This window comes from Podarcis bocagei, assembly GCF_964188305.1.
Source record: "Podarcis bocagei genome assembly, chromosome: 9".
NCBI classification, from domain to species: Eukaryota; Metazoa; Chordata; class Lepidosauria; order Squamata; family Lacertidae; genus Podarcis; species Podarcis bocagei.
The window spans coordinates 28,491,556-28,507,117 of record NC_138134.1 but is presented as its reverse complement, the minus strand read 5'-3'; the positions used below and the strand labels follow the sequence as shown (position 1 = coordinate 28,507,117).

Below are 15,562 nucleotides of genomic sequence, written 5' to 3'. Positions count from 1 at the left end.
GTTTGGCCTGTTTGTCCAATATAGAGAGCTGAAGGACACTGTTGGCATTTGATGGCATACACAATGTTAGACGATGAGCAATTAAATAGTCCCGAGATGGTATGTGTGATGTTGTTGGGGCCAGTAATGGTGTTGTCCGGGTGTATGTGGCAGCAAAGTTGGCATCTGGGTTTATTGCAGGCTCTGGTGCCAGTGTCCGTGTTAAGTCTGGTTGTAGTATTATTGTGGGTTAGGAGTTGTTTAAGATTGGGTGGCTGTCTGTAGGCAATGAAAGGTCTTCCTCCCAGAGCTTGAGAAAGAGAACTGTCATTGTCCAGGAGAGGTTGTAGATCTCTGATGATGCGTTGAACTGTTTTAACTTGGGAGCTGTATGTGATGACTAGTGGTGTTCTGTTATTTTCTTTTTTGGGTCTGTCTTGCAGCAAGTTCTCTCTGGGTATCAGTCTGGCTCTGTTGATCTGTTGTCTAACTTCATCTGCTGGGTATTTTAGTTCTGAAAAGGTTTGCTGTAGATCTCTTAGGTGAGAGTCTCTGTCTGTAGAATTGGAACAGATGCGGCTGTAACGTAGTGCCTGGCTATATACAATGGACTGTTTGGTATGTTTGGGATGGTAGCTAGAGGCATGTAGATATGTTTGTCGGTCAGTTGGTTTACGGTATAAGGTGGTGTCTATGCGTCCATCCTGTATTTTTATAGTAGTGTCCAAAAAATGTATTTCTTGCATAGAATTATTCATTGTAAGGTTGATTGTGGGGTGAAAATCATTGAATTTCTGGTGAAAGGTGTCCAGGGTCTGTTGACCATGTGTCCAGATGATAAAAATATCGTCAATGTATCGCAGGTACAAGAGAGGTTTGAGTGGGTAGGAGTTTAGGAAACGTTGTTCTAAATCTGCCATGAAGATGTTGGCATACTGTGGGGCCATGCGGGTGCCCATTGCTGTGCCGCTGATCTGAAGGAACAGGTCATCACCGAATTTGAAGTTGTTGTGGGTAAGGACAAATTGGCAGAGTTTGGTGGCAAGGTCCGCTGTGGTTTTATCTGAAATGGTGTTCCTTATAGCTTGTAAACCATCGTTGTGTGGGATGTTGGTATACAGGGATTCCACGTCCATAGTAGCTAGTATAGTATTGTTGGGAAGGTTATTTAAAGATTGTATTTTCCTCAGAAAATCTGTGGTGTCACGTACATAGCTGGGAGCACTGATGGCATATGGTTTCAGAACAGAGTCCATATAACCGGAGACACCCACTGTAATAGTGCCAATACCTGAAATGATGGGGCGTCCTGGATTTCCTGGTTTGTGTATTTTAGGTAGAAGATAGAAAGTTCCTGGTCGAGGTTCTGTTGGTGTGTTGGTGAGGATCTGTTCTTGGATGTGTGGGGGTAGCTCCTTAACAATCTTGTTCAGTTCTTTCTTGTATTCTTGTGTGGGGTCTGAGTCCAATTTTGTGTAAAAGGCGGTATTGGAAAGTTGTCTGTGAGCCTCCTGAATGTAGTCAGTTTTGTTCATGATGACGACAGCTCCCCCTTTGTCTGCTTCTTTAATTATAATGTTTGGGTTGTTTCTGAGATTATCAATGGCTCTCCTTTCAGCATGGTTTAGATTTTGTTGTAAGCGATGGTGTTTTCTGGTTACATCTGTTTGGATTCTGTATTCTTATTTTATTTTAGAGGCTGTCTGTGGTATTTTGGCCTGTGTTTGAGGATGGAGGGATTGTTTTTACACTTTGATTACCTCGCATTGCACTTCATTTTAGTTGTTTTGTTTTTCGTGTTTTGATTTTACTATTACTTGCAAGTCCCATTAAGATGCTTCTGTAAAACAGCCAATAAGCTTAATAAGTCACTGGGCTGGCCTGCCCATGAGGCTTCGTGAGGCAGTCACCTTGGGCAGCTGGCTAATTTGACAGCAGGGAAGGGTAGCAGATCTGGGTCCCAGCTAGGGCTGCCTTTTGCTGCCTCAGCTGACAGAACAGCAGGAAGGGGCTTTGGCAGGGGGCAGGAAGAGGAGGAGGGGTGGGCACCATTTTCTGTTTTGCCTCAAGCGGAAACATGTCCCAGCCCAGCCCTGATAAATCGTGGTGGTGGTGATGATGATATGCTAATGTTAACAACCATGAACTATTAGTGTGATACAGAGCTTAGCCAGACAATCACAGACAGTATATTTGTGTGTTGGGGTATAGCCCCGCAAAGTAGTGAAAAACTGTAATTTATCTTACTCATATAGAATGAATGTAGAGGTGGTAGCCTTGCCAAGAAGTGTTAGCATTTGCCCTTTGGGGCGCGAGTGGAATTGAGAGGCAGTGAGATTCAACCCTGAATAAGGGAGTAAGGAAATTTTAAAGAGAAAGAAAGAAAAAGAGAAAACAGATAAGGGTTTACTGAATTCACTCCCCAGGAAATCAGTGGGTGTCTGGAATGGATAAACCTAAATAAGATATCAGTCAGTTTGTGGTTATGTACAGTATCTGCAGTCTAGTTTATTGTTAGGTCCAGATATGTTGGAGGAACTGGACCATGGAGGAAGGGGTTACTTTCCTTCTTGAGCACAAATTGTCCCATGGAGGAACGAATTGCAGGTGCAAGGGCACTGCAAGCCAGTTGCCCTGGTCATGGCTAGGACAGGGAAAAGGAAGGAAAACCCAACTTGTAAATAGGGAGTCCTGTCAGTAAAAAAAAGGGGGGGAGCTACAAATATACTAATACAGTGGTACCTCAGGTTACAAACACTTCAGGTTACAGACTCCGCTAACCCAGAAATAGTACCTCGGGTTAAGAACTTTGCTTCAGGATGAGAACAGAAATCGTGCTCCGATGGCACGGCAGCAGCAGGAGGCCCCATTAGCTAAAGTGGTGCTTCAGGTTAAGAACAGTTTCAGGTTAAGAATGGATCTCCAGAACGAATTACCGTAAGTTCTTAACCCGAGGTACCACTGTAAATGAATGAAGATCTGTTTTCTTAAATAAAATAAAGCTGACAGAACCTCTATGTTCAAGATGCAGGCCAATGAAAAGGTCATCATCTTTATTTTGTGCTCCTTCTAGACGCACCTCCCTGGCTGACTCTTGTTGGAAACCAGAGTACTTAGACTTTCTCCTGATCCAGCAAGGCACTTCTTGAAATTGACTGAGTTGTGAGTGACCACTAGGTGTCAGCATTGTTTAAACCTAAGTTCAAAAAAGGACACTTGTCTGCATATCCATTGATAAATTGATCAGCCCCCATGCTCCCTCCTCCGTGTTTTGCTATCTTGATCTTAAAAGAGAAGCGATATCCTATCCAAATCTTTAATGTTGTGAAACTAGGCAAGAAATTAAACAAACAAACCTTCTCCAACCACACCTTTTTTTGTGAAATTGCTTTAATTCTAAGCTACTTCGTTTGATTTATATCCCAATGACAGAAGAACTGGTACTAAATGTCTGTGCATGCATGACTAATTATTTAAAAATATATAATTTATATATTTAAAATCAATAATATATGATAAATGTAATAATATATTTTAAATAAAGCCCAGCCATAACAACCTACTCACTCAGACCAGAATAGTAATTTCTGTTTAAAACCAGCTAAAACCTTATAGATACCAAACAGCCAGTTGAAACCTTGGAGGGCCAAAGCATCTTTTCCCAAGGGCCATCTGAAACACATGATATCTCTCTCACCCAACCACAGACACCCCTCCCCTGGAAAAAATGAAACTTCATCTCTCTCTCTCTCTCTCTCTCTCTCTCTCTCTCTCTCTCTCTCTCTCTCTCTCTCTCTCTCTCTCTGTGTGTGTGAGTGTGTGTGAGAGAGAAAGTCTTGCAAAGAATAATGGATGGCATATGTGCCACAAGTAGTTATTTTGCCTGCCCCCCACCCCACTTTTGACATGGTGACAACCCTGTGGATTAGGTTAGACTGGGCAACAGTGGTCAATTACACCCAGTGAGCTTCACACTGGTTTTCTTTTTCCTTTAAAAATTATGTGAAATTTCATTTTAAAGAACACTCGTGAGATTACTGGATATTTTAAATTTAGGTCTTTCTTGTATTTAAATGAAATATTATTGGTATTCTCTCTGTTCCCTCCCTTCCAAGTGGCACCCTAGCAACTGTTTTTACGTGAATGACTGTTGTCATGGCTGCTGCAGGGGAAGCAGGAAATAACCCTCAGGGCAGTGTTTACAATGAGCAGGGTTCTCGTCCTTAAATTTCAGGAGACTCCCTCCTCCGTCAACAGCTCTTGTGCATTCAGATGCAAAACAATTGTGTCCTAGACTAGAAGATAAGCAGACCTGGGAAGTAAAACACACACAAAAACTCCCGTGAACTCCTTAAAATCTTTATACATAATTGAAGTTATTCTGATTATATATGAGGTTCTGCTTGCTTGTTTTTGAAGGAAGGTACTTGATTTGACGCGGGTGGCGCTGTGGGTTAAACTACAAAGCCTAGGACTTGCCGATCAGAAGGTCGGCGGTTCGAATCCTGGTGACGGAGTGAGTGCCCGTTGCTTGGTCCCTGCTCCTGCCAACCTAGCATTTTGAAAGCACATCAAAGTGCAAGTAGATAAATAGGTACCGCGCCGGCAGGAAGGTACCGGTAAACGGCGTTTCCGTGCGCTGTTCTGGTTCGCCAGAAGCAGCTTAGTCATGCTGGCCACATGACCCAGAAGCTCCCTTGGCCAACAAAGCAAGATGAGCCCCGCAACCCCAGTCGGTCACGACTGGAGCTAATGGTCAGGGGTCCCTTTACCTTTTACCTGATTCTTCAAAAGTACTCATGGATTATGCACAGTGGGAATAGTTTGAGCATTGCTGTGGATTATTCCTTCCAAATGACATATTGCAGTGTAGGAGATGGTCAGTGGAATGGAATGTGTTAGGGGTATCAACAAGTCTGCCGCCTAAATTTTAATTAATTTGTTAAAATGAAAATCTGTATATTGAAAAAGCTCAACATAAACAAATCATATTACAAAAGTAATCAATATAGGGGACTATTAGAACCAGATATCCCTACTCAAGGTGGTGGGTGGGGGAGAGGGGACAGGTATTACCTGGGTGTCGGTTTTAAGGAATTTTCCTTTCTGCTAGAGACTAAGTGGAACAGGACCTTGTTCCGTATTCTGTTCTATTTAGCAGAATCGTTAGTGGAATCTAAGTCATGTACCTATGTTACTTTGAGGCTATCTAGTGCACTTGTCCTAAAAAAAATAAATTCTAGAGCTATCATCCATCTGTCTATCTAATAACAAAACCAAACAATTGAAAATGCTATGTAATAATTGGGTGGACAAATGGTATCAACAAATCTGCTTTAATGGAAAAGCTGCCTAAGAAGTTGGAGCAAGAAGTAATCTCATGATGATGAAAGGCACTTTTTATGAAAGTTGGTTTAATTGCTTATATTGCACATCAGGAACATGACTGGCAGCCTCTGTTGACACACACAGTGCTTTGTTGTGTGTTGTTGTTTTATTTATTTTATTAAAAAGAAATGATACAACATAGCAAAATACACAGGTAGCATTCACTTTGCCAAAAAGAAAACAAACGCTTTCTCGATACAACCTGAAACATTTTGAAAGGATAATAATGATAATCAGAAATAGCATGGAATCAAAATTTTGTTGTGCTTTATAATGCACTGAACTGTATTTTGCTGGTCATGAAATGGTTTTGCTTGTTTTGTTTTTCGTTTTGCTTGATAACTGTTATTATCTAAAAATAAATTATAATAAGATAGGTTTTTTAAAAGCTCAATATGTGCCTTTTTGGGGACACTGAAGAAATCCTGAAAGAGGTTCCATTTAATAAAAGTTCCTTGGCCTTTCCTTAATATGTTCTTCTTTCTCGGTTACAGTAACACACAGGAGCCAAAATGGCTTTAGTAATTAAGTGTGCTCTTCAAACGTAGCCCCACAGATTAAAATTTCATCTCACCAATTACCCAATTAAAAGTTCTGTCAAGTGAGGCCTGTATGTAGAATTCATGGAATGCATGAATCAGCCCAAATAGCAAAAATTACCGTAAATACTGATTTGGCCATTCCATTTAACAGAGCTCTTTAACCAGCAATAACTTCCAATAAAAACACATATCTAATTATATGGAAGCAAGAGTCAGCTTTAAAACTGTCAGAAGCTCTTGCGCCTTCCATAATTCTTTTGCACAGATATTTCCCATGACTTGGCCTCCTTCTCTTTCTATTTTTGGTTCTGTCTGTTTATAAACAGTGCAAGTGAAAGTGAGAATAAAATTGTATTTACAACTGAAATGATTCTTAGGATCAAATGCTGAAAATAATAATAAATAAAATAGACAGACAGACGTACTGTGCTGGCATGACAGCTACTCTGAGTGATATGTTAGATTTGGCCAGTCCTGGGGATGGAGAGCAGACGTGATACAGGATTGTGTTTCTTGAAATAATATGAAAATTGAAACCTGAAAACTGCATCACCATGTATGTGGTCAGTCATGTCCTCTCAGAAACACTCTGAGGTAGATTAGCCGAGAGAATTATACATTTAAAGCACATGACTTACCCCCAAAGAATTCTGGGAACTGTAGTTTACGCCTCACAGAGCTACAATTCCCCACACTACAGTTCCCATGATTCTTTGGAGAGCGCCATGTGCTTTAAACGTATGGTGTGTATGCAGCCTCAAGTGTTCAAGGCTAGTCAGCACAGGGATTTGAGTCCTTGTCTCTGTTGAACAATACCTAATGCTCTTTTCCCATTACCACAGATAGAGATAAATCAGGTTGGTTTGGTTTGCTTCGGAGTCAGCATTATAATAAAAAGGAAATCTGTTACAATGGATAATGTTGCCTTAGCATGCTAATGCAGTTGCCACCTTTTACCAGCAGGGCTCCGGAGCTCTTACATTCAACACATCAAGGCAGGAAGGGCACAACTGCAACCTTCCCTTTCACAGTGATGTAATGATTGATGGGGAAAGGTACAGAACACTTGTTGATGTTTTTGACAAAGACACGGCTTTTAAGAACAAAGGAGCCCAGCCCAGGAAACAAAAGGGAGAAACCTCTTTGCATCAAACTCTTTTAAGTGCATGTAGATCAAAAAGATTATCATTGACTTGGTGGTTGATTTCATTCCTTTGTTTCCTGAAGACGGCGAGTGCTCTAACATTAGTTATAGCTGGGTGTGCATGAAACAATCTGCTGTAACCTTTGAACTGATTTAGTGCAAGTATTTTGTGTGTGTTTTTTAATATAAAATTTGGCATATTTCCATAATGCAATGTTTGATGAAGTTGCATCATAGTTGCTATTTGTTTGCTCAAAGGGCCAGAGTTATAAAAAGGAAAGAGGTAAATAGTACTGGAAGTCTGGGTTTGTTAATTTGTCACTATAAAGAATGCTGCAATCTCTGGCTAGCATTGATAAACCCTTTTCGACTTTACTACTACCCAAGAGCCTCAGCGACTCCTAGCAATGAAGGCGGGAGGAAGATAGTTAACCAACTGCACTAATATAAGGAAACTTTATTATTTTGTTATCTCTAAACTGTTGCATAACTGTCACATCATGCGATGCTCATATTGCAGTTCAATGTGTACAGTGGTGCCTCGCAAGAGGAAAAGAATCCGTTCTGTGATTCTCTTCGTCTAGCGGTTTTTTCATCTTGCGAAGCAAGCCCATTGAAGGATTAGCGGATTAGCGCTATTAGCGGCTTTTAGTGGCTTTTAGTGGCTTATCTGCTGATCGGATCAGCTGATAAGCGGCTTAGCGGCTTAGAAAAGGGGGGGGAGGGAGAAAAACCAGCAGGAAGTCACAAGACATTGTCGTCTTGCGAAGCAAGCCCATAGGAAATTCGTTTTGCGAAGCACCTCCAAAACGGAAAACTCTTTCGTCTAGCGAGTTTTCCGTCTTGCGAGGCATTCGTCTTGCGGGGCACCACTGTACATATTCTGGTAATGACTTCAAGCCTGGAGCCAGTGGCTGGGTTCAGATGTAACATGAAACCATGGTTTGTTTAACTAAACCATTTTTGTAACACCCCTTTTAATACGTTTGGTGCCTCTGTGTAGAAAACTTTCTGCAACATTCAGCAGCAAAAGGGCACTTATTGAAATGACAAGAAGCAAGAACAGCGGTCCCTAACCTTTTTGAACCTGTAGGCACATTTCCTCTATCACTTGTTCTTTTTGCCTTTCCCTTGTGTGTGTGGCACTCCCTACTTCCATTTAAGTGAATGGAGAATCTGACATGAGTACCCGCAAGAAATTGCTGCAGGGGTACATATAAGTATACGACGTCCGTACGTGAAACAGTTGTCTACCTTTTCTTGTTCTGTAGCTCAAAGGTCATTCAGGTACTAGGAAATAATATGCAGTTTCCATGGCAAGGCAGCCAAGTGAATGGTTACTATGGGAACTTGGAGCAGCAACTAGCCGAGCAGGTTGTTGTGTAAACTGAAAGTGCAAACACATTGTCAAAGTCAGTTATTGAGGAGCTGGAGTTTTGATTATAAAAACATAGCTCTGTTTGAAGGAGTTTTGATATGTATTTAATTAGTCATTCTTGGGCCGCTATTTCATTGTAGCAGCTTAGCACTTTTTTAAAAAAACCAACACAGCTTTAAGAATATAGGCTACAAATGGTTTGCACTGTATGTACTGTACTTTCAAAAGGTTTGCCTTGAAATCTGTCAAATCCATGTAACAACGTGTACATTTTAAACTAGGGTTGTCACACGTCCAAAATTTCCCTGGAATACTGCTGTTGGAAGTAGTGTCTGGGCAGAAATCACAAAAATGTCTGGGAAAATCCGGACGCATGGCAACCCATATCGGCAGTGCTCAACAACTTTGGTTAAAACTAAAAGCAGCTCCACACCTTTGGCCAAAACAACCACCACCACCACTTTTCTGTCTGGATTTTTACTGTTTCAATTATGGCAACTCTATTTTAACTAATCCTGCTCTTGTGACTTTCCCTATCACTTCTTAGTTATCTAATCACCATGCCCCGTGGTTGGACTTTTGGAAAGTTGTTCTACCTGCTGCACTTTATCTCCAGGCCTTTGAGGTCACCCTTCCCACCTTTGGGTTTCCAGCCTCAGTAGCAGTGGTGAGATCTTTGGAACAGAGGAGGTAAGTGGAAAGGAAGCCTGTGATGTGGTATCGGGGCTTAACAAAGCTAAAAGACCCTAGCATGAAGTATGGCAGTGCTGGCAGAACAATGTACTAAGGCCACTCTAACCAATGCACTCTGAGGTTTAGCTTTTGGAAAGACACAGAGCACAGACAGAGTAGGACCAGTGAAGGACCAGGGCCTGGGTGGAGCTGTCCAGTGGGCTGGAGGTTCCCAACCCCCATCACCTCAGTTTCAGGAAAAGCTTCCGCTGATGAATTTCTGTCTCAGCAGAACAGGGCTGCTTGAAGGATGGAGTCAGTGCGTGGGGTTTGGCAGTCCCAATTATTTAAAATTAAGGCCTATTTAAGTACAACTCGGAGTACTCTCAGAATTATCATATACCTGAAATTAATACCTAAGTACTTAAATTCACAGCATAAATAATGAATGTGCCTAATAGCCACTGGTGTGTCAAAAATATTGGGCCTGAGTGTTGGCATGAAGGTTGCTGCAAACGTAATGAACTCATTCTCTGCTCCTATCCAACTACTATAAAATTTCACTGGCTCCTAAATTTTTGTATTCTTGTTGGGTTTTTTTTTAAAAAAATATGATTACATGACTGTTACTAATTATTTGAATTTGCATAGAATCCTATCAGGAAAAGAGCATGGCTCAGAATATATTCTTTGCAAATAAGAAGTTTTTGGTTTCAGTACTCGTAATCTCCAGCTTTAAAAACTTGGAGAACAGAGCCATCAAATGTCCATCCATCTGTGGTCATGAGATCCTACAGAAGTGCTGCTGGCAACTAATATTAGCCAGTTGTTGGGGTAGGTAGACTATTGCTTTGATTCAGGGCAAGACTCTTCATTCACATATGCTGGGATTTGCTACAAAGCTAGAGCTTCCAGAGCATATCAGTATTGCTGTGTCAGGGCAGCAAGGTCATAGTACAGAACCTATCGCTGCACATAGCCCCCTTCACCCCTCTGCAAGCCTGGCTGACCCAGGGACCACCCACCTTGCCCTGGGTCCAGCCAACAATTTGGGGTGGAGTGGTGCTTAAACCACAGAGCCTAGGACTTGCTGATCAGAAGGTCTGTGGTTCAAATCCCCGTGGATGGGGTGAGCTCCCATTGCTCGGTCCCTGCTCCTGCCAACCTAGCAGTTCGAAAGCACGTCAACGTGCAAGTAGATAAATAGGTACCGCTCTGGCGGGAAGGTAATTGGCGTTTCTGTGCGCTGCACTGGTTTGCCAGAAGCGGCTTAGTCCTGCTGGCCACATGACCCGGAAGCTGTATGCCGGCTCCCTTGGCCAATAAAGCGAGATGAGCGCCGCAACGCGAGTCTGCCACAACTGGACCTAACGGTCAGGGGTCCCTTTACCTTTAATGTTTAATTAGGGTTCTGACAACTGCAACTGAGATATGGTCAGGCAGAAGAAACGCTGCATCTCCTCTCCCAGCCAAGAGCAAGAGGATTCAGTCCTGCTAGGTGCTACTTTGCAAGCTTCAAAAAAGCATCCTGCAGCCCACAGGATTGAATCCTGATGAGTGGAGGATTCCATCCTGCTAAGGTTTGCTTCCCCAGCACATTCTCTGTGGGGAATATGCTGGCAAAGCAGACTACTGTAGCCTTTCCACCCAATGCCCTGTCCCTGATGGCTGCACATCACCCCAGATGGCCCAGCCTGATCCAGGGCTGCCCCAACCTAACTCAGCCAAAGTCCAGATCCCCTCTAATCAGCCCAATTTAGCCTGCAATTTGGCTGAATCTGGTGCTCAGCCACAACAGAAACCCTAAGGGGTTTTCTTACTATGTTTTGGAGTTGGGGAATCCCTGATGTATAAAGCAAGACTAAACCATATCCTTTTGTTCTAGGAGCACACACACTCCCTGTGAGACCTGGGATAGGTCTGTGTACAGAACTCTAATAAAAGAATCTCCAAATGCAGTTGTATCCTGGACCAAAAGAGCAATTGCAGCCGTGCCAAAGAAGGAGCTGTATCAACTTTCTGAAAGTACAAGCATTCGGACCTGTTACTGTAAGTAAGTGATTGGAACTACCGGTAGTTAAAATGCTGCACTGCAATGACGTTACAGCTAAAATATGAACAAAAGAGCACAATACTTGGGAAACTTCATTATCAGTAGCAGCCGTGAGCTGTGAGGCTTGTGTGCACTTTCCTAGTTGCACTGTGAAACTTCACTGTGTGATAAATTACCAACATTTAAGTTTGTTTCAAAATGACAGGATAAATGTGTGCTACTTGAACACTTTCTCAAGGCCCCTTTTGTGTGTGTGCATAAACTAGTACTGAAGCAGTAGAGCCATGGCTGGTGTGTGTGTGTGTGTGTGTGTGTGTGTGTGTGTGTATACATGCACTTTTAACAAATAAAAATACATTCTAGAAGCAAAATATATATTTTCTACCCATACTGACATATGGACATAAGTTGACATAGTTCAACTAAAGAGAATTCTCTGTGATATAATTACAGTACATACATTTTACAATTTCAATTTAGATTTGTATCCAAGCAGAAAAAGTAAAGATGGAATTTGCCCTAAGGCTCTGAAGCTCAATGAATAGCCTTGGGCTATCAGCCTAATGTACCTTGCTGCTCTGTCCTCATTTGGGTTGGGCAGAAATGTAACAAGCACATAGATTGATTTAGGCATAATTTGGCTGTGTTGCTAAGAAATTATCTGGGCCAAGTGGCTGATCTCACAATCTTTGTTGTTTTGCTTATGCCACAAGCAGCATCGCAGCTGCAAGAGGTCCAGTGCAAAGATTGAACAAATGATATTGCAAGCAAATAAGCATTCTGATTGATGATAGGTTTTATTTTTGGAGGGTAGGGGGAACATCATGTAGCACAAAAATGCTTTCCGCTTCATGTGTGAAAACTTTGGGTTATGCCGCAGATTAATATATACCTTAAGCAGCTGACATTTTAGGGGATGCTTCATTTATTATATAAACCATAAATGAATGTGGGTCTAACCTGTCCCTGTGCTGAATGCCTTTAAGTAAGGTGGCTGCTTTGTCATGTGTGAGAACTGCAGCCACATTCATAATAATTTATGTATTGGTTTCATGGTTAAAGGTAAAGGTACCCCTGACCATTAGGGTCCAGTTGTGACCGACTCTGGGGTTGTGCACTCATCTCACTCTATAGGCCGAGGGAGCCGGCATTTGTCCGCAGACAGCTTCCGGGTCATGTGGCCAGCATGACTAAGCCGCTTCTGGCGAACCAGAGCAGTGCATGGAAATGCCGTTTACCTTTCCGCCGGAGCGGTACATATTTATCTACTTGCACTTTGACGTGCTTTCGAACTGCTAGGTTGGCAGGAGCACAGACCGAGCAACGCGAGCTCGCCCCGTGGCAGGGATTCAAACCGCCGACCTTCTGATCGACAAGTCCTAGGCTCTGTGGTTTAACCCACAGCGCCACCCGCGTCCCGGTTTCATGGTTACTGATGATTAATTGTCATAAGCCACCTTGAGAATTGCCTGAGAGTCAGATTCTGTACTTGAGTATAAATACGTTTTACATATATAGGACAAGCCTTGACTCACTGCCTAGAATCTCTTCACTGATATTATCCACAGTTAACACTAACTGGGATTCTCTGTTCCAGGGCTTTTCTTTCGGTGGGAACCTGCCAGAACTCAGTCCCAGCACCTCTCAGGTAGGCACCACTGCTGTTCTAAGAGAATGAAGTTCCATCACCTTTTCTTCTTGAAAAATAGCACTGCTGTGTTCACCCATATTTCTAAAGTGGTTAAGAAAGCCAGATTTAGAAGTATCCCAGTTATGGGATACCAAAACAGAAAGCCCAAGCAGTAGGATTTCCAGCAGAAATTATTACAGCTTTTATTACCTCACTTCAAAATTAAACTACAATGCTGGCTTTTGGAGACAAGATCTATCCGTTTCCTTATAGATGTGCACCTTATAGCTCTTTAGCATTCAATTTGTTCTAACTGTATGTCTCAAGCAAATCTTCTGTCTCAAATTAGTAAAACTGGTCTGTGTGCAGGATTTCTTTGTAAGCATTCTGTGCACTGTAAATAACTTTTGACACTGAATGTACCTGAAGCACTAAGAAATTCCACTTAACCTAATCTAAAAAACAACAGCTATAATCCAGCAAAAGTTATCATTTATTCCTCCTGCCTCTTGCTATAACCTGGAACGTGCCCCAAGGCGCCTCTCAATTAATGGAACACACATCATATATTTTGGCATCTTTTGTTTTCAGAACATGAAAGTAATTGCCGCCTTAACTTTTTTACACGATCCCTTTGGAAGTGTTTTATCTTTTATATATATATATATATTAAATCCCACACACCAAATCCCACACACCAAAGAAAACGTGTTTATTTAAAAACTTATTTATATATAATATTTATTATCAATCCACAGGATAGTTTGATTGCTACATAAAATTCATTAAAAGCTATTTCACCTTTACAAATTGTAAAAAAGAAAAGAAATAAAGAAATAAAAAGAAAAAAAGGAAATGTGCCACAAAGATGCAATGGTTGCTGACAACCAAGTCACTGAATTGTAAAATTATAAATTTGCTGTAGAAAAGATTAAAAAAAGTAAAACAATTAATATTCACTTTAGAATTTTACTTTGAATAAAATATCCCACTGTATAAAAAAATAAAAAAGCTTACTCTGGTTAGAATTAGAGTATTTCTCTCTCTCTTTAAAACCTGGGAATTTGCATAATATATCTGTAATAGATTTTCTTCTATTGTACCACACAGCTTTCAAGCATAGCAGATTAGACAAGTATAAGGTAAGCACTCTTAAAAACAACCTGCGAAATGTACAGGAGGAGGTTTTACTTTCCTATTTGATTCTTTTTCCAAACTCCAAGGCGACATTAGCCAGAAGAGCCCTGGGAAGGAGCGAAGTTGAGGGTGGGGGAGAAGGGGCTTTAAGTGTGCCATTTAATAAGAGCATGATCATGAAAGGCCTTTTTTGCAAGTGCTTTTCTTTTTTTCAATAAGGTGCGAAAGCAGTCTGCAGTATTGCTAGTACAGCACTGCATTATGTACATATTCACAACTGATTCTGGGGAAAAACAAAAATCAAGCAAGTTCACATTTTTCTTTCCATTCCGAGGTTTCCAGTTCCATTGTGGCCTGAACTGCAAGAAATGGAGGAACTTCATTTGGGGAGGGGCTCTTGGTCCTCTTGTTTCCTGCCCCTGGGCTGTAACCTTGGACCTCTGTCCAGCTTCACGTCTACATTCTGTTGGTTGGAGTCCTGAGTTTAAAATGCTCCAGTGCTGGAGTTGGACACGGTCGCCTTCCGCACTGTCAAGGCTCTTCTCTCTTCGGTTTGCTGAATGTACATTAGATGTGCTCCTCAGAGCCACAACAGAGAATCCGCCAAGAACGTGCCAGTTTATGTGGCTTAGCTGCTCTTGACTCTTGACTGAGTAATGTCTGACGTTTTCTTGATGACGCTGGCCCGGTTCTCGTGATCCGGTGGCCTGTTGCTGTTGCTGTAGCTGGTGGAAGCCGAGCACACAATTTGTTGCAGAGGGAGCTCTGGGAAAGGCCACGAGCTGTTGTAAGGCAAGGGACAGGCTTCTTCCTTAATGGTGACCTGGAGGTCAGGCTTGTTGGAAGTCACAAAAGTAGCCATCCCAGGAAGCGGGTAAGGGGAGTTCCTGGACCCCAAGTTGCTGTAGTATTGTTTGCCGCCAACGTTTTCCTTTTGCCAGTGAAGATGACCCTGCAGAGAAGAGACAAGAGGGTTTTATTCATCCCACATACAGCATAATCAGGACACCTCTTGCAATTGGAAAAGTCATTTGTTGTAGAGGAGGCAATAACCACACTTGTAGGATGACTGTTGTCATAGTGTTGAGGGTACAGAAAGGGACTCTTCACCACAGGAGGATCTAGAATGCAAGGCAGTTTCCCCTCTCCCTCAACTGTGCTCCATATTGCAACCTGTTTGTTTTGGGCCTTACTGACTCCCTTCATTGCACAATTGGCCCTAGGCTCCTTTGCTAGGCCATGCCAAGTGAGGTGCGATAAAAGGGCCTCCAGCTCCCAACTTGGCATGTGGCAGAAGTGCTCCTACACTGACACATGCACTGTCTTATCATCCTGACTTTCATACATCTGGGGAAAGTCTGGGTGTGCGTTTGTAGCTTCTTTATGCCAACTGGGAAGCCCCAATTGCCCAGGGTTCCTGATTGCCTAGGCACCTCATTCGAACCTGTCACTGACTACACAGCGGTCAGGGAGCTGGTGCACATGCCAATGTCAGGGGTGGAACAATGGTACACTCCCTCTCCTTGTCCACCCAGCAGCTGTGTGGTGAAGGAGGAAAGTCTAGAGAGTTTCACTGACGCAGTACACATTGTAAACATACACACTTAAGACTTAGCCTGCCCAGTTGACAACAAAAATC

The 15,562-nt window shown here is 42.3% G+C and overlaps 2 protein-coding genes across 22 annotated transcripts in view; one reads left to right on the top strand and one right to left on the bottom strand.

Moving 5' to 3' along the window:
* The window catches only part of LOC308595138 (uncharacterized protein), a 61,274-nt gene that overhangs the window by 42,739 nt on the left and 2,973 nt on the right, over window positions 1-15,562 (top strand). For 6 of the 16 annotated variants that reach the window (XR_014011742.1, XR_014011743.1, XM_081209129.1 and 3 more), the window contains exons 7-10: window positions 8,979-9,121; window positions 10,989-11,152; window positions 12,754-12,804; window positions 13,897-13,928. Coding sequence is in view for 12 of the 16 variants with exons in the window: in XM_081209129.1 (XP_081065255.1) it covers window positions 8,979-9,121; window positions 10,989-11,152; window positions 12,754-12,804; window positions 13,897-13,928 (390 nt within the window). In the remaining 4 variants the exon portion in view is untranslated. Of the gene's footprint in view, window positions 1-4,602; window positions 6,965-8,453; window positions 8,638-8,978; window positions 9,122-10,988; window positions 11,157-12,753; window positions 12,805-13,896; window positions 14,219-15,562 lie in introns of those variants that run through there. The other 10 variants (XR_014011744.1, XM_081209126.1, XM_081209120.1 and 7 more) reach the window with 5 other exon arrangements.
* IRF2 (interferon regulatory factor 2) overlaps window positions 13,482-15,562 on the bottom strand; it is a 42,677-nt gene continuing 40,596 nt past the window's right edge. For all 6 annotated transcript variants that reach the window (XM_081209007.1, XM_081209004.1, XM_081209003.1 and 3 more), the window contains one exon: window positions 13,482-14,875. In XM_081209007.1, the coding sequence (XP_081065133.1) occupies window positions 14,552-14,875 (324 nt within the window). In that variant the 3' untranslated portion in view covers window positions 13,482-14,551. The remainder of the gene's footprint in view (window positions 14,876-15,562) is intronic.